This window comes from Corvus kubaryi, unplaced genomic scaffold (genome assembly GCF_017639235.1).
Source record: "Corvus kubaryi isolate FWS band 111438036 unplaced genomic scaffold, C.kubaryi_AGA036_p1.0 37392, whole genome shotgun sequence".
Taxonomy (NCBI): Eukaryota; Metazoa; Chordata; class Aves; order Passeriformes; family Corvidae; genus Corvus; species Corvus kubaryi.
The window spans coordinates 768,231-790,800 of record NW_024581131.1 but is presented as its reverse complement, the minus strand read 5'-3'; the positions used below and the strand labels follow the sequence as shown (position 1 = coordinate 790,800).

At 45.4% G+C, this 22,570-nt stretch overlaps 1 protein-coding gene across 1 annotated transcript; it reads right to left on the bottom strand.

Annotated features, from left to right (window-relative positions):
• Positions 1–34: 34 nt before the first annotated feature.
• On the bottom strand, positions 35–8,756 carry TMEM9B (TMEM9 domain family member B). Its single transcript, XM_042038197.1, has 5 exons — positions 8,577–8,756; positions 6,726–6,817; positions 4,908–5,016; positions 3,872–4,006; positions 35–1,210 (listed from the first exon to the last, which is right to left on the bottom strand). Exons 1-5 carry the CDS (start codon positions 8,652–8,654, stop codon positions 1,055–1,057), a joined length of 570 nt encoding a protein of 189 aa, XP_041894131.1. The 5' UTR covers positions 8,655–8,756; the 3' UTR covers positions 35–1,054.
• Between the last annotated feature and the right edge of the window lie 13,814 nt (positions 8,757–22,570).

Sequence of the window (22,570 nt, the reverse complement as noted above, 5' to 3'; positions counted from 1 at the left end):
GGAGAAAAATGATGACAAACTGATAATGCAGATCCATTTTTCAAAAATCAGTTTTATCTTTAATTGTTACATTCCAAAGGGGATATATGAAAGTTAGTAATCTAGCAACTGTATAACCTCTGAAGAGAGATGAGTACAGAGTCACAGATAAAAAAATACACCTAACTCCCAAGATGACAGGTGCTAGAGAAAGTATGTGCCTTACACCATCGATCCAGACAAATGCAGGAAGATTTTTATAATAAATATTTCATCATATACTAACTCCTGAGACTTCACCCATGAAAAGAAAGGGAAAGATTTTTTTTTAAGATCTATCATACACCTACAATATATTAAGCTATTAAAGCAAAATAGAACAAAATGTCAACACTGTCTTGAATGTGCACTGCATTTGAATTTATCTACATCACAGTACTTGAAATATGCAGCTCCAGGAGTCAGTGTCCGCTTAAGTTTTGCCTTAAATCTGCAGACATCACTTGCCATACAAGCATCTTGGAAGTACGAGTGCAAGAAACCAAATGATGAACACAGCCAGCAGGGTTTCATTCTCTGAGACCAAAACTACACTGCAAGATTTCAATTTCCAGTACCTAGCATCAATCAGCAGAAAATCCAAGTATATTTACAAAAGGTCTTTACATAAAGTGATTAGTGAGTTGTAAGCAATTACGGTGTTCCCAGGTACTTTTTAACCACATAAATAGTAGAGAGAAATATATAGTTAAAAACCACCATAAAGTCACAACTTAAGTAATGTACCACAGTGGCAACCCAAGGTATCTTAGGGTTTGTTTTCTTTTCAGTTTTGTTAGTAAAAGCCATTTGAAAACAAAGATTTAAGCTTTTGGTTAACTAATCTTTTTAAACTGCTTCCACTCCAGTACATTCCTTCAAAGTTCAAATACTTTTTTAATTTTTCTTTTTTTTTTTTTTTTTAAATCAATAACAAATCATTCAAGAAAACTCCTCTGAATTGGCAGGATCAGGAAGACTTCTGTCAGCTCTTTCCACTAGTGCACATCCCTGGAGTTCCTTCCCTGAGCCCCAATTAGCTCAGCACAACGTGACGATCAAAGACCGATTTGCGCTGCTCCTGGACCTGTAGCTTCCAGCGCTGCTGGGCGTACTCCACTTTGTTCAGCACGTTGGCACGGCTCCGCGAGCGGGCCAGCACGTCATGGGCGTTTGCAAAAGGCTGGTGGTCCTGGAACAGCAAAAATCCACAGTTACCCCTCAGCAGTTCCAGCTACAAGAGTCTTTTGTGTCGTTACATTCCACGGGATGCGGGGTTTGGTTCGGTGTCGTCTTTTTTTAAGGTAAACGAGATGTTCCAACAAGCTGGTCAGTAACAACGACCACGCGAGGTTTTGAATTGTTGGAACTGTACTTCAATTTCTCATTCACAGGAACTTCCACAGGTTTCCCAAATACACCACACTTCTTTGTACCGTCAATTGCCTGCTGCCCAGAGCCATCATGGTGAGCTGCAGGATCAGACCCACAGTCTTGCATCCATTAGCAACTGGAGGGACAGCAGCCCAGAGCAGAACCAGGCACCCCATTACTGTAGTGAGTGCACTTCACAGCTGAATCAGAGCCAGCTCTCTGCCAGCTCCTGGCCATCTCCTGCCAGGCACCTCAGGATGTTCACACACAGCTTCTATATCAAACCAACACACTCTGCTGTTTACCAAACTAAGCCCATTGTGCTGAGCTGTCTGAAGGCACAGTGTCAATACAGCTGTTAAGTGACAGAGCGCAACAAAAACCAAGTGCTTGTTTAACATTTACTCTGTTTTCTAACAGTACCTGCGAGGCTTTATTTTCTGCTAGTAAATATAGCCAAGTTATAAACAGTAAGAGTTGGAACTGAACTTCTTATTTGGCTATCAAACTGTTTGGACAAAATCATGCTGCTAAAGCTATGCCAGAAAGCATCATATATACAATGCATAATGAAAAATAACATAACTATGTCCTGTATTAAATAACTGTCTTTTTGTATACCTACATTTCACATTCCTTTTATTTTTTTCCATAACACTTTTTTTCAGAAGACATTTACATTAATGGATGCTTTATTTGTGATATGACTGTGTAGAGCAGCTCAATGACAATTCTCAGCTGTACAGAGATTATTATTAATGATACCTATTGAAACGATTGCTCTAAGTCCCAAAGCCACAATGAGCATTAAAAAAATATACTCACAGAGAACAAGAGACTATCCCTGATCAAAAGAGCTGTCATCTCACCATAAAAAGTTATACAGTTGGATATCCCTAGAATGGGCACTTAACAGGAAACAGGTCACTTCATTCACAGGGGAAAAAAAAATCATAATAGCAACACACGGTTTTCTACTGCAGAACACATGGTGGGAAAACACAGGACAGTCTAGATGGTAGTGGCCTTCCTGACAAACAAGACTCTCAGCTCCAAGGCTAGCTACTGTCAATTTCTATGTAGACAATAAGGGGAAAAAAGAATTTAAGAGGAAAGAGGGCTAAGGAAGCGGCTTACATTGATCAGTTGCCACTGTCACCAATGGGCAACAAGAAAGAGTGAACACACTGCCCTGAAATTCAGCCACAAAATCCATGGACATGGTATTTTTGAAGTGTGACAAGAATACCTCAAGAACTTGCAAATGGAAAGGCAAGGATGGGAATCATTCATAAGGGACCTTAAATGATGCTATGTTCACAGAACAGCTACAGCAAAACATGACATTGGTTAAGATGGATCCAGACTTTTAGGTAAATTCATTCTGCAGTTAACCTGAACTCTGCCATGGGACTTATTTCACTTCTTCCACCTACAATCAAAAGACTAACTCACAGTTGGAGGCATTAAGACAATTTATCTAAGGTATAAATTTGTCTGAGGTATAGCATACAGCACAAGCTCACTTAATTCAAGTAGGAACTGCCCAATTTGCCATAAGAATTTAAAGAGTTATTCAAATACCTTTTTTTCAGAAAAGAAAAAACCAAAACTCAACCCAAAATCCTTCCAGAGGTAACTGTGAAAATCTTATGTTGTCATTACAAAGACAGTTGAAACATGTCTACATGTAATACACGGGGAAGTTTGGAAACAATGGGACATAATCTTCAGCCATCTTCACTTAAAAAGGTGTTTCTGTTTGGCAAGGCGGTAATTAAGTATCCAAAATTAAGCATTTTCCCAGGTAATAGTTTTTATCAGCTATGCTTTATGTACCTTGATTTCACAACAAAAAAATGTGATTGTTACCCAGTGCTAGAGATTGGAAAGGTCAGTAATGACAGGAAACCACGTCATTAATGGACTACTCCCCTTCTCCCAAAAAAAGCTCTCCTGATCTGTTGGAATATACTGCCACATTTTGATTTCTGGCTGTAATACTAAGAAATTATTTCAGCATCCATCACTATTTTACTTCATTATAGCAATTTCTTCTTGAAGTTTTAGCATCAGGAAACTCAAACTGGAACAATAAAAGATGCAATTCCCATACTTTCTTTTTGTAGAGAGCAATCTAAGCAGTAAGCACTTCACATAAAAATGATCACTGGCAAGACTGGATCATTAATTCTTAAAAAGTTGTACTCCTCTATATTCTTACCTCCATTCCTACACTGTTTCTTCTCTGTGAAAACAATCTGTGCCTAGAGCTGGTGGAACTGAAGCAGTTCTCACCTTACTACTTTCCAGCCCAGTGAAAAATGAAAGAGTGGCTTCACAGAAGTCATCACACAGCTCTCTCTTCCTTTCCCAGCATAGCCTGGCAATAAAAGCTGCTCACCCCAAATAATTATTTATCAACCAACCATCCCAGTCTTTACACTAACCAAGTGCTCAAAGACTCTGGTGAACTCACCCCGATGTCTTCATCGCTTTGTATGAGCTGTGAATGTCCAAGGAGACGCCTCTTCAGTATAGGTTCCACCAGGGTAAGGTACACCATGTACAGAAGAAGTAGGCCCAAAATAGACAGGTATATGATGATTGTCACCTACATAACACAAGCACAGTTTATGCCAAGATTGTGACATTCCCCCCCAGCCTCACAACAGGCAGCATGGACCAAAAGATGAGTACAGGCAAAGTTTGATCTATGGTAGTGTCATCAGATGACTTAAAATCCAGAAAGAGAGGAAAACCAATAAACTACAACATGGTATTAAAAGGGTTTAGGGCAGCTTGAAACAGTGAGACCTTGCAAAGAATCGTATGCTATCCCTCTTAAAACAATTTGGTGTTACAAACCTCACTTCAACCAAGACAACTGTACAGTCTGGCCATTCAACTTGTGACAAATTTGGGGCGTCACCCAATGATCTCCCATTCTCTAGCACAGACCTGCATTTGGTCACCAAGCACAATGGGAAGGCAAAACAAAATACCAAACTTCTAAAGTCCCAAAATAAAGTAGTCTGTGTTGTCAAAAACCAAAAGATATACTGCAGTCTTTTCACACCAGTCCAGGCCTCAACGACTCCAATGGGACAAGAATGTGAAGAACACAGAAAACATCTGTTAGAACAAATGTGGGTAAAGAAAATTTATAGTAAGCAAGTAAGGCAGCTGAGTAATGACAGGCCCTCTGAAATAATAAGGAAAACAAAGCCCAAAGCTTGACAAAGTATCTCAGAATACTCAAAATTTTAGCAAGTGTGAAGTCTGATCTCAAAAGCAGAGATCTTCAACAAAGGGTATCAGGTTCACTTCTTCAGCTAAAGTTTGATGCTATTGTTACTGCTCAAGACTGTGAGCAACTATTACAGAAAAAGTTACATTTTAGACTGCCTTAGAAAAGTTTTCCTTTTAAAAATAGTATTTCTCTGAAAGACAACAGACATATTTACTAAACAGTTGAGGTCTTTAATATATGCCAACAGAATTATACCACTTACCTTAATTGTGACTGAGCTTCTCTCCTCATATTTGCACTCACAACGTAAACAATATGCTTCTACATCAGGTCCAGGGACAGGCATAGGTTCCACCACGTGGAGACAATCACTGAGGAAACACAGAAACTGCCCAGTCAGTTTTGAGCTGCCTTTAGCTGTGCTGTTCCACTCTGCTGCAGGAGATGAGAAGCCACCTTTGCTTAAGTTCAGTTGTTCTAAACTTCAGGTATAAATAAATCACTATGCCACAGTTATTTCACTTAAATGAGAAATTCAGCTACTGACAAGCTGCTAAACAAGTTTTAAGATCTTTCTAACTCAATACAGTGTCTTCATTTTTCAGTGAAAGTATTAAAGCTGTTAGCAGAACAAGTCCAAGGATATGAATCCAGCACAAATGCATCATTTGACACCGACATCACAGATAAAAGTAAATTCCAGCTACTAATTCCACTTCTTTCTTCACCATACTTTATTCCATCCTTTCAGCATCTGAAGGGAGATTAGCCTCTCTTTGACATTCATGAACTGAATTTCTTTTTTCTTGTCATCACAAGGTACAGACATTGCAAAAACAATTTAAAAAAAAGGAACTCAGCTGGGCTGTTTCTCTAAGCAGCAAAATGGTGAATAAAGAGCATTCAGCTTTCAGCAAAAGCATTTGACTTAAAATTACCACATATAAGTCAGTCCCCTGTGGAAAACCCTGGTTGACAATATTATGGGCACTCTATACCACAGCACTAAAATCCAGCTGCCATGAGACAGCTGCTTCCAACAACAACTTATGTAATGCTGGTCCTTCTGCTGACTCAGGGTGTTACTCAGAGTTTAAACCCCCTGGGCCCTGCAGAGCACTGACAGAACCAAAATCCTATTTCACCTTTCTCCTGGTTACCTCCTGTACCTGTTGGCACAGTCAGCAGCAGGTAGTGAAACAAAAGGCCTGGAGTGACAGCTGCAGCCTGGGACTCAACACTCTACTGGGCTAAATTACAACACTGCAAACACTCAGCCAGGCACCAGCTCATCTCTTCTGTGCTCTTTGTATTTCTTCTTCATAGCTGCAACTGCTGAGTGCCACCTCACAGCCTCTGGAGGGGAGTGGAGGGTTTAATTTTCTCATTTATGTGAAAGCAGAATTACATTCTCCTCTGTGGAAGAATGCAGCACTCAAGCTACAAAACCAAAAATCAAGATATAATCTGTGCAATTGCTGTTCCTATGACTGAAAGCTTGCATCAATACACTGCACAAGTATAGTAGAAATCTTATATGCTGCTTAAGTACAGTAGTAAGTCTGTTACTGAGAAGATAAAAAATACTAATATCAGAATTTTTTCCCCTCCAAGTCAGAGTTTCAAGTTGCTAAAAAAGTGCAAAATCTACTGGAATTGCATAAAACTCCAGAAGTAACAGTCCCTAAATGACAGGATGGGTTTGAAGAGCAGAGCAAGCAAAGACAATACTCCCAAGTCTCAGCTCCAGGTTTGTGCTCCCTTGCCTTTACACCATTCCAAATCACTGGATTCAAGATACACCACTTTGTTCCCTTCCACTACTTCCAAGTCCAAATAAACAATTAAACATGCAAGCAAGCAAACCAAAACAGAAGACAGGGCATAAACTACAGGGTTTAAGCCTCGTCCCTTGCTAGAGCTGAATTCTGGAGTACTTTTGAAAGAAAAGCTCCAGTAAGTTATGAAAATGCTCTGCTTTGTCCTGGCACCAGCATAGGAGATTCTCATGTAATGACTACAGGACAGGTCTTTAACCAGTAAGACTTATTATCATTTTGCATGTGCCACACACACTCACCAGTCTTTCTGTGAAACATTTTTGTTGTAAATATGGCCTGAATGGTCCTTGTAAGGAGGGCAGATGCATTTACACCGGACATCCTCAGAATTCTAAAAGTAAAGTAAACACCATGCTTAGAACAAATTATCATCAGTTATTATATTAGTTATATTATCAAGGCTACAGAAAGCATTCTTCACATAATACTTGAAATATTTAACACAAACTACTTGCAAGTATCTTTGAACAGTCTTACTCAGGACTTCCTACAAGTTTAGGAACAACCTTTCAGAAATACTAAGAGAGTAGAGCAATTTGTCAAGTAACACTATTATTTGAGATAGGAACATATTCTCGAGGGGAAAAAAATGGAGTTTAAGCTCATTCCTCTTTTTAAGAAAAACCACACATGCAGAAATTGCTGATGGTGATGACTCAACTATCCAGCTTATGAAGACAGCTGCTTAACAGACACAGTGATGAGCTTAAAATGAATGAAACAATACTAAACTTATTTTAGCAAATAATAAGAGACAAAGGATGAACGTGGCTTCTCTAAAGTTCACGGCAATTTCCAGTGGCATTACAAAAGAATGTGTGAACAAGGATTGATAATGAACTTCTACACTGAATAGCCAAGTTAGAGTAACACTAAGTGGGCATAGGTCACTTCCACTAGCTGCACTAGCACAGAATCACAGAAAGGTGTGGGTTGGAAGGGACCTTAAAGACCATCTAGTTCCAACTCCACTGCCACAGGCACACCTTCCACTAGACCCGACTGCTCGAAGCCCCATCCAGCTGGCTTTGAACACTGCTAGGGTCGGGGCACCCTCAGCTTCTCTGGGCAACCTGTGCCAGTGTCTCACCATCTTCACAGAGAAGAATTTCTTCCTGATATCCAATCTAAACCTACCCTCTTTCAGTTTAAAACCACTCCCCCTTGTCCTGACACTGTCTGCCCACGTTCTTCTCCGTCTCTCTTACAGACTTCAGGTACTGCAAGGTTTCAGGTAGTGCAATTAGGTCACCCCGGAGCCTCCTCTTTTCCAGACTAAACAATCCTAATTCCCTCAGGTTTTCCTCACAGGAGAGGTGCTCCACCCCTGTGATCATCGGTCATGGCCTCCCCTGGACTCGCTCCAACAGCTCCATGTCCTTCCTGTGCTCGGGACCCCAGAGCTGGATGCAGCAGTGCAGGTGGGTCTCAGGAGAGCACGTAAATCCACACCGTAATCTACACACCATACAGCAAACCACTTCTGGTCTCGCCTCAGAGGACTCAAACAGCTGATTACCGCTGAAAAGCAGAAAATTCAGACACGCGGGCACTCTGACTGGAGAAGACGCGGTGTTCTCTGCCCGTCACAGAGAACTACGGTAATAGCCCCAAACATTAACCCAGAAGGCCCAAGAGAAGAGCGCCTGCACCCAGCGCGGGTGAGGCGGCCGGAGCTGGGTGAGGCCGGGCAGCGGCCGCGGAGCCCCGCGCTGGAGCTGCGGCGGGCCCGGGGCTCAGCCCGGCCCAGCTCCGGCAGCTCGGGAACAGCAGCTCCATCGCCACCCGTAGCTCTGTGTGACGGCGTCCCCGGGCACCGCGGCAAAGCGACATCAACCCCGCCGAGCGTGAGGCGAGCGCGGCAACCGGGGCTGGCGCCGAGGCCGCGCCGCCGGGCTCTGCTCCTCCGCCGAGCGGGGCAGGGCAGCGCCCCCACAAAACCACTGGCGCGGGCCTTCCCCTACAGCCGGCCGGGGAAGCAGCGGGGCCGGGAAGGCGGAACGACCCGCGGGAACCGAGCGCCCGGCGGAGGGAGGGCCCGGTACCGGGAGCACCACCGTGACCCGTCCCCCCCCTCCCTCCCCGCTCACCTTGGCCTCGGCGCCCAGGCCCGCCAGCGCGGCCAGCAGCAGCAGCAGCGAGCAGAGGCGCGCCCCGCGGGCCGCCATGTCGGGCCCCGCCGCTCTGTGGCCGCTTTATCGCCGCTTGTCGCCGCCGGGCCGCCGCCGGGCCCCCGCCGCCATCACTTCCGCCTGCCGCCGCCCTCACGTGGGGCGCCGTCCGCCCGCGATGGCGGCCCCGCGGGAATCGGCGGCGCCGCAGGATGGTTCCGGGGCGCGGGCCGGCCGCACAAAAATATTCCTAGAACCATGGAATCGTCAGGATTGGAAGAGACTTCCGAGATCATCCAGTCCGACCACCAATCCAGCACTGTAACCACTAAGCCGTATCACCCTGCGCCAGATCCAGAAGCCCCTTGAACATCTCCAGGGACAGTGACTCCACCACCTCCCTGGGCAACATATTCCAATGCCTGACCACGCTGACAGTGAAAAAACTTTTTCTGATATCTAATCTGAATATCCCCTGTGTCAGTTTAAGGCTATTTCCTCGGCTCCTCTCACTGCAGGCACGGCAGAAGAGACCAGCCCCTCACGGCACCCTCCTTTCAGGCAGGTGTGGGAGTGACGAGGTCTCTCCTGAGCCTGCTCTTCTCCAGGCTAAACAAACCTATCTCTCTCTGCCACTCCTTATAAAACATATTTCCTAAGCCTTTCAGGAGCCTTGTTACCCTTCTCTGGACACACGTTAGTATCAACATGTCTTTTTTTTTAAAGAGAGGTTAGGCTGATGGGCCTGTAGTTCCCCCAATATTGGAATATTGGAATGGCTTAGAAGTGATGATTAGTACCACTCTAAACGAGGTGTGTGAGCAGCATAGAATCCAGTTTTTGTACATCTGAACATACAGTTATGTAAATCTACATGCATGTTATAGACAGCTGTTTTTCTGAGAAGACATCACTAAAATCCAGCAATGTTCTCCATTTGTCATGTCATTGTTAATTATTTCCACCCAAGAGCTGTGCTCACCTTCTTGCAGAGGGTGGCCAACCTTGGTGAGAAGCAGCATTTCCAGCTGTGCTCCCTAAGACCTGGCAGACTAAGCAGTCTATGAGTCTTCCCTACTTGTGTAGGAGCCCCAAACCTACCTGATGCAGCCAGGGCTGGATGGATCCAGCCTGTCCCTGGTACAGCAGCCACTGCTGAATAAGGGTTTGAGCCCAGCCTGGAAAACAGCTTGGGCTCGTCTCAGCTCCTCTGACACCTTCACAGAGGAACAGCAGGCTGTGTGACTCAACCCATGTATTCCTTCTCCTCATTTTCATACCTTCTGTCTTTCTTGTAGCCGTTCCTGCACCGGAAGAGAGCCTGCAAGAAAAGTGGAGAGGGACTGTTTACAAGAGCAGGTAGTGACAGGACAAAGGGAATGGCTTCAGACTGAGAGTAGGTTTAGATTAGATATTAAGAAGAAATTTTTTACCTTGAAGGTGTTGAGAGACTGGAACAGATTGCCCAGAGAAGATGTGGATGCCCCATCCTTGATAGTGTTCAAGCTGCCAGGTTGGATGGAGCTCTGAGCAGCCTGGTCTAGTGGAAAGTGTTCCTGCCCATGGCAGGGGAATTGGAACTAGGAGGATCTTTAAGGTCCCTTCCAACCCAATCCATTCTGCAATTCCATGGTTCTCTGTCTAAATTGCTCAGTAGCAAAACTGTACATGGCTGAAAGCTGCTCTATTTCCCCTCTCCCTCCCCAGCCCCCACTTGGTGGCTGTAATTTCATAATCCTTTAGATTCAGTAGACTTTTCAACTGTGCTATTCACTCCTTCCTAATACAATAGGTTATGTAACCCTAGCAGTGCATCAGACATCTCAGGAAAGGAGCTCGAGTTACTATGGAAACACAAAACACCTTTTTTTAAAATTATGGGGAAATTGCCAGCAGACTGTAATGAGCATACATCAGGTTTCAGCCTTAGCCAAACAATTTGTCTATTTAATGACTCTATCTGCAATGAAAGTGGTTTGAAGCATGAAGGCTCTGTGTCTTCCCCACCACCCACAGCCGTAGTCTATGATGGGCAGGTTGACTGCTGAGTTGAAAAACATGCTGAATCTTTAGAAAAACACAGATCACATTTTGAGCTGAAGTAAACAATACGCAGTTTCAGAAGCATCACTGCCTTTGGAAGAGTTTGGTGTAGGAAAAGAGAGCCTGATAAACTAATTTTTTAACCCAATCAGAGGGGTCTGATACACAGGTAATAAATGCGCTTTTATTTAGGTGGCTGGAACAGCCTTTGGGATCTTCAGGCCCAGTCTTGGAGTTTCCTCAAAGCCAGGAGTACCAAAATAAAGAAACGGGAACTTGTGAGCCACAGGCTCTTGGTGCTGCAGTAGGTAAAGGTTACTTCTTCCAGATGAGCCCATTCTTCCCCTAGAAAACAATAACAAGTGATTAAGTAAGCAAAGGCTTCTGGATGAATTATTAAGAAAAGAGCCCTGGGAGTTTCTGTCTTAACATTTAGATTTTTTTCAATTTTGTTTCCATTCTTTTTTTTTTTAATGTATTTGTCAGCACACCAGTATCAGAAGCAATACTGTTAAACCACAGTTTTTTAAAAAGAGGAAAGGCAGCTTAAAAATGTATACAAAAGTTGATTTTAAGGAAATTACTAAATGGTTGCCATGAGCATAATTGCTTTTCAGCTTGCTAATCTTCCAGAAGGGCTGAAGATGTGTTTCATCTTCAAGAGAGCTCTCACTGGGTTATCGGCAGAGTCTGAGCTTTAGTGGCTGCAGGCTGCTCCCTGCACTGCTAACTCTGTCCTTACTGGACCAATCCTTTTCAAGTTAATGGAACTGAGCTCTCTCATCTAGTGTGCTTTTTAAAAATAACATGCACTATGCTTTAATAACAAGATTTGTTTGAGAGTTGTAAGTATGCACTGGCCTCTCGAAGCTAAACCTTGCACTTTGCTGTCAGTGTGCTCTGTTGAATTAGGGGTTTTACAGTTTTGTAGTTGCTCTCACGTTTGTCTCCATTATCAATACTCACACGCCAAGTGCCCCAGAGAGCTGCTGGCAGTGCCTTTGATCATTCAAACGCTCTGCCTCTGAGGTTCTGGGGAGGGGGGAGCCCTGGTCTGCCCCGGCCGTGGAGGGGTGAGCCGTGGGGTACATCCCCCTGGGCTACTGGGGCACAGCCTGAGCCAGGCTTTGGGGAACAAGAATCAAGGCTATGCAACAAAGACGCAGCACAGGCTGTGCACCTCTAGGCATTGGGCAGGGCAGCCGCTCCAGGGGCACATCTTTCCTGCTCAGTCATCTTACAAAAATAGCTTATAAAGAGCTTTATGTTTCTAGGCACTGTACGTGCACAGTGAGCTCCTGCATTTCCTTTCCTGTTGCAGGAGCCTTCCCAAAGCCACGTGGTCTCCATAGCCAACAGAGCACTAAGCTGTGCCTCTGCTCCTCCTTACTGTGCTGCACTGATTCACGTGTGAATATGAGTATTTTAAAAGCTTTTCTCTGCAAAGTACCTTTATGCTCTGTGGTAATTAAGCTGGACTCTGCTGTGCTGTGTCAAACAATTGGTGTAGGGCTGCTTCACACACTGCAGCTGAACGGGCCTTCACTGTCACGGGGTGGATGTTCCTCAGGGCAGGTAGGGATAGATGCTATTTACCATAATTTAAATAATCCACATTATGATTATTTTTTACTAATGCAAATTACCATCTTCTTATGTCAGTTCAGCCTATTCACATTCAGAACTTGCCTGGCTTCCCTTTGTTTTCCCAGCTGAGAAAATCTTTTCATAATCAACAATGATATGAAAGAAAAATCTGAGGGGATTATGTAAATAAGTGATTGGACCAGCACTTCTGCACTTATTGCCAACATGAAAGTGGTGCGACATTTGCAGAGAAGAAAAACCAAGTAAACGCAGATTCTTTTTTTTGTCTATTCCCTACCTTCAGTTAAAAAATTAAAATGATGGCAGCACTTGGTGTCACAGCAGCCTTTACTTAGGAAAGAAACATGGGAAGAGATTAATTATAATGTCAGTTGCTCTAGGCTAATGAGAAATTCACCTTTCAGCAGATTGGTCATCAGCATCTGTCTGAATATGTTCTGTCATTGGTATTGCATCCCTTCAAATAAACAGCACAGTTTTGTCTCATGAGTTTCTGTTTTGGGCCAAAACCCCAGTGGCTTGGTTCAGTTCTAGCTGCTATTCTGGTCTCGTGGTCTTTGGTCTCTGGAGAATACAAAGAGAAATCAATGCCAGTGGGGTGGATGGGGTACAAGGTTGACAATAAAAGCAAGCTCTCCAAATCCAGTTCATCTCAGAGCTCCATTACCTTACCGTAATGCAATGTAATGGCTCGTGGCTTCCTTCCATAACTGAGGCATTATTTTGTGATCTGCTGTCAGGAGTTACATAAAGCCTTTCACAGCAGAAATGCATGCATATGGAAAGGGCAAGCTGGGCAGGCTGTTTACCTCTGTATCTCTATATTTGTATTGATATTTATGATATGAAGTGAATGGAGGGAAGTGCTGAAAGAGCTGTGCATTTATTTTATCTTTCTGTCTCAGTGAATCCACTCCTGACTTTTCTGCAGGCTGTGAGAGTTCAAGGTCCCTCTCTGCTAATGCAAGGTCAGTCAGGGCTCTCACACACCGCAGCAGTTGAGTCCCCACATCACACACACGGGGAGCACGCCGTGTTCTGTGTGTGGTTTCAATTAGTGACATATGTCATGCTCTTATCAGTGCAATTCCTGCTGCAAGTCCCTTCCTTCAGCAAAGGAGACATGCTGCAAATACATGGAACAGCAGCTTGTAGGTGAGACAGAGGCTTCAGCTCTTCAACCACAATCTGTAAGTCCACAACTCTGGCTTCATCCCTTGCAGCATGAAGAACAGCTTCTGTGTTTGTTTGTTTAATCCAAAACTTATAAATAGCCTCTACCAGCCCTGACCCAGCAAGACCTCAGATGCCCTGCCTGTATTGCTCATGGGAGAGACAAGGTCAGTGCTGCTCCACAGACTTCATCTGCTGCTCCTTGTTCTGCCCCAGAGGCATGGAGGCAAACATGCCCAAAAAGGAACCACAGTTTCTTCTTCTGTATACAGGCTAATCCACTAGGATTACTCTAATAAATTCTGGCTTCCTGTTTTATATTAAGTGGGATCAGCACGAGAAGTAATGTCACTATGAATCCAGAATGTGCTCTACCCCGTGCCAGCCATTTCATTCCAATCTTTGCTGCAACCTGCATGGAAATACCATAGCCAGGGAGGGATTGGTTAAAGGCAAGGTAAGATGATGTTTATGATACAGCTCCAAGTGTTTTTGTGGCAAAGTTTATCATTACTTTTGTTGCTAAGCAGAGGGGCTTTCAGTAACCTCAGGAAGAAAACTGGGAACCCCTCCATGCACTGGCTCCATTTTCTTCCCTTGCCTGCTATTTTGGTCACTTTTCCAAAGCACATATCAAGCAATCCCTGGATGGCTGCGGGCCCCTCATTCACACTTCGGTGTGGATAGGAAATGAGGAGTATTCACTCAGCATCTTGCTGGCCTGGGTCAGCGGCAGCAACGCAGTTACTCTGCAGATGCCTGCTTTAATTAGCAGATCTTTACTTTGCCAGCAGACCTGGGCAAGGCAAAAATGAAAGCTTGGAGGCAATGAATTGCATTTTGCTCCATTAGCCCTTTTCCTATTAGCATTTTCAACCTCTGTCAGATCTTGTCTTACGTGTTGCCTTTAATTCTGCTTCCACTGGTCTCTGTGATGCAACAATATTCTTTTTCTTTTAGATACATATCCCTAATAATTGAAAGAGCAGGAATCTCTGTATTCTTCTTTATCCAGGAAACCATTCACTACCACTGCTTGTCCCTAGCAACCACAATATCACACAAAGTATTTGTGTATTTTATGGAGAAAATTCCAACAATTCCACACACCTAGACCTGCACAGAGAAGGTAAGCTGCATTCAAGGACAGCATCATGCAAGGTGAGTCAGATACTTCAGATGACCACAAGTATTGACAATATGGCAATATTTCATATTCTGAGCTTGCCCACCATGGTGATGACCAGGATCAACCCTTCATCTGCTGCCACTAACCATTATGGATGCCAGATTCATAGGCAGTTAAAATATGCCCAAACACAGCATAAAGTCTTCCACTCAATTCAGGAATGACACCACTTTCACACAAAGGGAGATTCTGGCCTTTGCATTTCATTCAGGTCCAATCTCTGCTCGAGACGACCTGAGAGCTGGCTCTCCCAGCGCTGCAAACAGCATCGATTTTGTGCCACCGCACTGCCAGCGTTTGTGTGGAGGATGCGGAGCGGCGAATGCCCTACTTGCTCTGTTCCCATGACAACACCCTGCAAAGCAGCTCCTGCGAGCTTCCCCCGACTGCCTCATCGCACCCGACAGCGTGCCCAGGCTCCGACTTTCAACCCAGACAACGCCTCTTGCTTTAATTACCAAAAAGCCTTTTCCAAGGAAGAAAGATCTGTTTTAAATAGCAGCATTTTGATCGTCAGAGCAGAGGGATTAAGCTCTCCACCACCCAGACACGGGGAGAGTGGCTGGGTTTGCCGTTCACGCTGCACACTGCTCCTTGGTAATGTAATCAGGAATGACTTTGGGTTGGCTCCAGGGACTATATTCTTCTCTTCATTGGTGTTGCTTCTCCTTGTATGCTGAAGTGAATTAATATCTAACAGCACTTCAAGTAACTCCTGGTTTCATGTAGTAGATGGCAAGTAGCTGCTTGGACTAATATTCTGGAGAAAACAATCTGCTTTTCTTGGGGATGAGACTTGTCCTGCCAGTCCTCCAAAAGCTGTGTGCTCATTCCACGAGCAAAGCCTTGAGACTGATCAAGCCAGCAGTTCTTCGGGCAAAATGAGCAGGAGCAGATGAGAAATATGGAGCATAAAGATGAGTTCAGGGCATTGAAGCTGGGTGGCAGCGGAGGAAAGTAGAATAAGTTCTCCTGCCTGCCTGCCAGTCCAGTGTAATGCTCTAGTGAGGTAGAAGATTATATTCTTTTTTTTTTTTTTAACTTTTTTCCTGTTCAGATTCTAAGCTTTTCATATGTGGACTGAGATCTCAGTCTGTGACGTTGGCTGTACCACTCCCAGTTGCTCAGTATTCGCCTCAAAGGGTGAATGTTGTCATCTGGCTGGGAGGAAATCAAAATTAGGCTTGATAACCAAAAAATGGCTGAGATCCTTACTAGGACTCACCAAAGGACCCACAAAAGGACTCCTCCAGGACTATCCAACTGAGAGAGCTTGCAGCTGAATGCTGATACGGTTATCCCCTTTCTGGCACAGGAGCAGCTCTGGGGTTGGGAAGTTCTCTGTCCTGCCATGGCCATGGCCTTACTCAGGACAGGTTTTGGGAGGTGTGAGTAACAGGGGCTCCCTGCAGTGCACCTGAGGATGGTAACAGGCCCATGGGTGACAGCACATAACCTATCCTGGGCACTTGCCCCACCAGCAGCAACTGAACTCTCTGTGCCCTGGCTGAATAATTTTGCAGCACAGCAAAGACTCAGAATAAAATCCACTGCAAAAGCCAGTTGCCCTGGTAGACAGAAAGCATTCTATGGGTTATTGAGCTCAGGATGTCCGCTAGAAGGCTGTTCATCCTGCTGCTGGGTGACCACAACACACGTATTTTGATTTGTTCCGTTGTCAGTGTTGTCCAGCCCAAGCATTTCTGTGACCCCAGCGCCAGCCTGCGCAGTACCTTCCACTTAACTCAATTACTGGCTCATTTGCTATTCCATTTTATTTGATCTGAGCCTTAAGGACCAAATCACATGTACTGCAAATTACACAATATCCATACTTAATTTGGACAGCTTCAAGCAGGTGCTGAGGAACAATTAGATCACTGTCCGTAGAAGCTGCTGTTTAACTAAGGAAGAAAAGACTACTCTAAATATGACAGATGCAGAGAGAGCTCAAAGCTTGCTCACACCGATAATGACAATTAATCAAACATCATTAGCAGTCTCTGGAGAGTTCAGTACATCATGTGCTCCTGAGATGTGCTTCTGGTTGTTCTCTACCTGACAAGAGCACCCACTTCTCTCAGCTCAAGGGCAGAAAAGAGATTTGCTGCATCAATTAAAAGATTAAAATTTAGGGCCTTTTTCAGAGAGAATTGGGTGGCTTTCTTTGAAAGCCATTTGGGCCAGCCTGTGGCTTAGTGGTGGTGAGCAGCCAGGGTCTCCGGGGAGGTCAATAAATGCAGGTAGGTGATTCTACTAAATACACAGCCTTGCTTTTCTTCCCACAGAGTGGGACTTACCTGGAAACACTCCATTCTGAGCAGTGCTCCCTGGGAGGCTGCTTCTACACCTAAATGCAGCTGTGATGGGTAAGCAGCATATTCCATGCAAAGGAGATGTCAGGAGAGTTGGTTACTAATACCAGTCTCCTAAGGATTATTTTAGCACACAGTTAATTCTGCTAAAACCTCATGTCCTTCCTTTTGCCATCCCCTCTTCTTCACTATCCAAGTTGCCCTTCTCAAGTTGCCCTAATTTTAACTCATCAGCCTCAAAAGCTGGATACTGAGTCCATTTCATTTGTATCATGTTTAACAAACTGGACCCCTGGTTAGAGCTTCTGAGCTTTACAACTGAGTGGTTTTTTGGGGATTTATGTTTGTGTCCTTCGAATCTGGTTGTTTAGTCACCACCACTACTTATGTTTATGGTTTGGTATTGTGGGGATTGTGGGGAAAGTGAATAACTGACCTTGCTGGTCGAAGATGTGTCAATTCAGACTTAAAAATCAAGAGAAAAGAATCTAAAAGAGTGAAAGAAACTCAAGGTTTGTGTTTGCATGTATGAGCAGATAGTGATGCAGATCTGCAACCCTCCCACAAACCAGCCTTAAGGCTGGTGCATGTTATCCCTTCATCCTGTCGTGCAGAGTCCTGAGAGCTTCTCTCCTGAGGCTGGGCCTTGGGGATTGACCCTTGGGATTGATCCACTGACCCCCCTGCAGCTGTGGCAGTTCGCAGTGCCAAGGATAGTGCTGGGCCTTTGCTATGCCTGGCCTCTGCTGCATTAGTTACCTGCAACCCTTAGGAACAAACAAAACATATTTTTCTCCTAAAGCAATAAGAGGTGCATCTGGATCACCTTAACTTGATTTGGGATGGCAGAGAGCGGAAGTGCAGGGAGAGCAACTGATGTGGGCTCATTGTCATCAGTGTCTTCTAATACAATTTTTGAATGAGAGCATCCTATTAACTCCCTGTGTACAGACTACAGTGATTCATTGTGCTAGAGCTTTCTCCAAGTAGCTTTGTTCCAGCTGCCACTGTGCTCAGATGCTCTCTGCATAGGTACAGGTGAGCCCAGTAGGCGCTTCCTAGCTGTTAGAACATTGACCAGGACCATAAGAGAGATGTCCCCACTGAGACACCTCTCAGCCCTCACAGCTAAACCTGAGATCTTCACCCTACTCACTACTTCCTTGGAAGTCACTGAACAGGACATTGGAAGGTGGCTCGTGACCTTAATATCACAGCATAGGAAGCAGCAGGAGGAACAAGATGCCAGGCAGAACTTTTCTTGCAACAAAGCGTGGTCTCAGTTGGGGCAAATTTAGCCAGGAGAATGCTAAGCTGTAAATGCCAAGTTAATTAGTCTTCATGCGTAATTTGTTTTTAAAAATACACTGTCGTCTCCTGAAGGAACAAGAGCCCATTATCCCTTCTGTTAGCCTTAAAAGTCAATTTGAAAAATGCCATTGAAGTCTAAACCAAGAAGCATCACGATGCTTTCAGTATAGAAGCTCTCTGTGAGTAGGAGCTTAAAATCCACAGATTTCCTCTCTAAGCCTGCCAAACCAGAAGGCTGAACAGCCTTCCCAGGGCACCTCTAACAGCAGACCCACTTCACTGGATTCTCATATGACTGCACTGTTGAAGTTTCTTTGTTACACCAGCTCCAAGGCACATTTTGCCCATTTATGGGTTTTCTCCTTCCCCACCAGCAACCAAAAAGGCTAGTGGCAAAGTCCTCATCACTTTTCATGTGTCCTGATCTCTACTGGCCTGGATAAAACCAGGTCACTGGTCTGCAATGCACTCATCCTGGGCTTCATCATCCACCCAGGGATTTTGAAACAGGTTTTTGATTTGTGATCTAGGAAAGACCAATGATTAATTCCTAATTACATTTTTATTTTCAAATTAATAGGCAGTGCCATCTGGTGTTGCACACTTTCTCTTTGCCCCTGTTCTCCATGACTCAGTATGTTTTGCATCTGTCAAGTGCCTGATCACTCACCTGATCGCTCCATGTGATCTTATTTGTGGAGGAACAGAGGACTGAGATTTATAGCAACACTTCAAAATATATTGGTTTTCTCACTGAGATCACAGGTCTCAATATTGCTCCTTCCCTTAGGCAGTATTTTTCAATGCTGCCTGTGCCAGCATTGCCATTGAGATGCTTCCTAGCTGGCAACACCTGGAATATTCGATGGCCAGCTGTGCAGACCTGGGTTGCAGGTAACAGCAGTACTTGGCCCTGCCTACCTTCTCCTTACAACAGAGAGAGGTTTTAGATGGCTGGGTCCAGGTCTTCCTCCCCAGTCTTCTCTTAGTGCTTCATCCCTTGGTAGGAGCATCTGCTCCTTTCTTCTGGCACCAAGCCAGGGCACCACTTTCCGCAGCCCCTGTGTCACCCATGGGGCTGCTGCCAGCAAGAGCACAGGGACACTGCAGCCCATTGCCCCCCAGCAGGGTCCCAGCACTCCAGCCCAGAGCCAAGCACAAGCCAAGCCAAGCACAACCAGCTGGATACCACAGCACAGGGTGTGGGCAGGCTGTGCCACCCCACAGGCAATGAAACCCCAGAGGCACCTCAAAGTGTTAGGCAGTGGTTTCCTCACCTGCAGTAGCTCCACTGAAGGGAGGAGGTTGTTTCTCCTGGTCTCTGAGAAAGAGGTGAGAGGAGGTGAGCAGTAAATGAGTGCTGGCCTTGCCACTGTCTGGGGGGAGCAGGTGGAGACACAAGGGGCTGAAACAGCACTAAGAGCTCCCCACATTCTGCAGATCCCCACCTGTTTCCGGATACTGGGTGGCTTTAGGTTTAATGAGCACATAACTTTGCACCACTTCCCCTTGTGCGAGCTGAGGCGCTTTTCTGGAGAATTCAACTGCGTCTCCCTGCGGGGGCGGCCACGAGCCCCAGGCATCGATCCTGATGCACTCAAGAAGCAGAGAGAAAGTCCCTGTAGCTTCCCCCCCAGCTAGTTCTCCTGCTGCCGTGGCTTCCTGTTTTCCTAAACTCCCGATATTTTTAGGTTGTCGACTCTCTTCACACCCGCTTTGGGGGCAATGAAATCTCATCCTGGGGAAGTGGTGGCAGCACCACTCTAGTAACAAAATCATTAAATCAATTGCCTTTGCAGCAAAGCCATCTCTGTTGAAATGTCACTGATACCTGCAGTGTCATCTCCAGAGCCTGCAGCCCTTCATCAGCCGTGCGGTTGTTAACGCAGGAGGAGGAGGAGGAGACAAATTGGGTTACTGCCTGCAGTGCAGAGCCCATGAAAAAGAGGAATCTCATCTTAGGAAAAGGAGCAGACTTGTAGTTGATGGAAACCTGATACTTCACCTCCATCTATTAAGCAGCAGGTGATAAAGCAATACAGACCTCAACTGATGTTTGTCCCATAAAATAATCCCAGCAATATACAGCCCCAAGACAAATGTTTATATAGAAATAAGTCATCAAGTTATTTGCTTCTGAGATGTAAGAATTAGATTTGTTTTCACAATATGTTGAGCATCGTTTCATCATCAGTAATAGAAAAGCCCATAAAAAAGGACCTCCCTGGAGAGCTGTTAGATAACAGATTACCCTGGAGATAAGTGTGAAGAAACACCCCAGCAGGTCTCATCTAATCAGCTGCTCTGCTGGTAGAGGTGATGAAAAGATGTTGGTGGATCTCAGCAGGATCCAAAACACATGTGAATGATTGCTGTAGGGTTACTCCTGGCAATGGCTTCTGACTTTCCACTCGGATCAGCAGCAAGTGCTGCTGCAGAGTGGGCAGCCCAGAAGGAGTTAATTAGCAAATGTGGTGGAAGGTGTTGGGGTTGTGGGCAGAACCCCACTGTGCAGCCCCAGGGCACTCCTCCTCTGCTGCTGCCTGCCCACATGCCCTCAGGTGTGTTAGTTGCAATGAAGTACAGACATGCATTGAGAGCCTGACAGCCACTCTCCACCAGATCTCCAGGTCTGTACAATTTTCAGCGAGTGTTGATGCCTTACCCACATGGGCCGTCTTAATTGCAAGAACCCAATCATCAAGATCCTGCATGTTCCACCAGCTTTTGAAGCAACGGGCTCACCAAGGTTCTGTTTCATATCTTCTTTGTGTGCTTTGTCTCGGCTTTAGGCATGACCAAAATGAGGACAAGACATGGTCTTGGAGGGAGCAAAGGTGTTTTGTCCCACCACACTCTGCTGGCCACATGAGCACGAGGGACAGTGCTTTGGCCAAGGAGCAGCTGGCTTGATTTCCCTGAGGCTTCTTGGGAAGGGGGTTGTGCTTGCCCTCACCTGTGAGATGTTTGTGTGCAGCATGACAGCATTAACCAGCTGAATAAAACATTCAACAAAACCCTCTACCACCCCAGAGGCTTCTCATAATATCCTCTCACAGCTGTCTCTTTATCTCCTGAGTCCTCCTTATCTCAGATGGCTGCAGGCATTGCCCTCTTCTCTGCCCCAGCCACCTGGCAAGAGGCAGCAGGTCCCTCGGTTACAAGGCCTTCCTGCAAACTCACGTCAGGGAGAGGTTGCCAAAGGGGCACAGGCACACACCAGGGCTGGAGAGGAGAAGGAGCAAGCACCCAGGGCTTGCTGAGCTGCTCTGCAGCACTCAGCTGCTGTACCATCTACCCCTGTGACCATGCAAGTGCTTGATGCAGAGATCTGGTATTACTTCCCATATTCTATAATCCCTCTGCACTGAGGTGAACGCCTGTCTGCTATAGCAGCTGTCCTGTCCTATAGAGATCCTGTTCACAGGAGCCAGCTCTGAAGGGCCACTAGCTCCAGGGCTAGCCCTACTCTGTGCAGAAGGGATGGAATTTTGCCCACTGATTTTCCATTTGCGTGTGCTGAGACTCTGCTCTCTAGCATCAGGAACAGTCTGAGTAAATCTAGAAACCTGTAGCAGCTCCAGGAAGCACGAGACATTGTTTTTGCCTGCACATTGATCCTTTTTTTTTTCCCCCCACTTCATTGCTGGAGCCTGGTTTCTTTCCATGCTCATAGAAAGTGCCAGCCCAGTGTTGAGGAGAGCCAGTTTTACTGGGCTTAGAGCATTGCTGCTCTACCAAAGGCTGTTGCTGTGGGATGTGGAGTGCGTGAAAGGATAACTTCTCATCAGTAAGACAGAGCTAGACTACTGCTGCAGCAGCCTAAAGCCCATCCAGGCAGAGACAGGAACTCCCTAAATCCACATTCAAAGCTTTGGGGAAGACACAGATCTCTGTGGTCACATGCCTCGCCTCTCTTGTGTCCTGGCCACTTTCTTTTCCCAGCTTTCCAGAGTTTCCAAAGGACTTTCATATCCACCTGTGCTGGCATTGTCCCAGCGAGCTCACCAAACACAGCATAAACACCAAAACAGCTTTCCAAAGTGTAAACCTGGAAACAGCAGGATCTCGTACCTCCCTCGGGAGGGAAACACGTGGTGACAGAAGGCTGGGATTTCAAGTGCTCACCTTTACCCCAAGTGCTGTGTACCATTTAGCCTGCCCTGGTTAATTCATCTCCACTGCCACTCTCCCTCAGTTCAATGGCAATTCTCAACAGCATTTCCAAAAGCACTGTAGAGCCCCATCAGACTAAAGAGTGAAACAAACTCCTTTTCTTAACAGAGATGTGCACTGAAAACAAAAAAACCCAGCATATCCAGCATGCAAGCAAA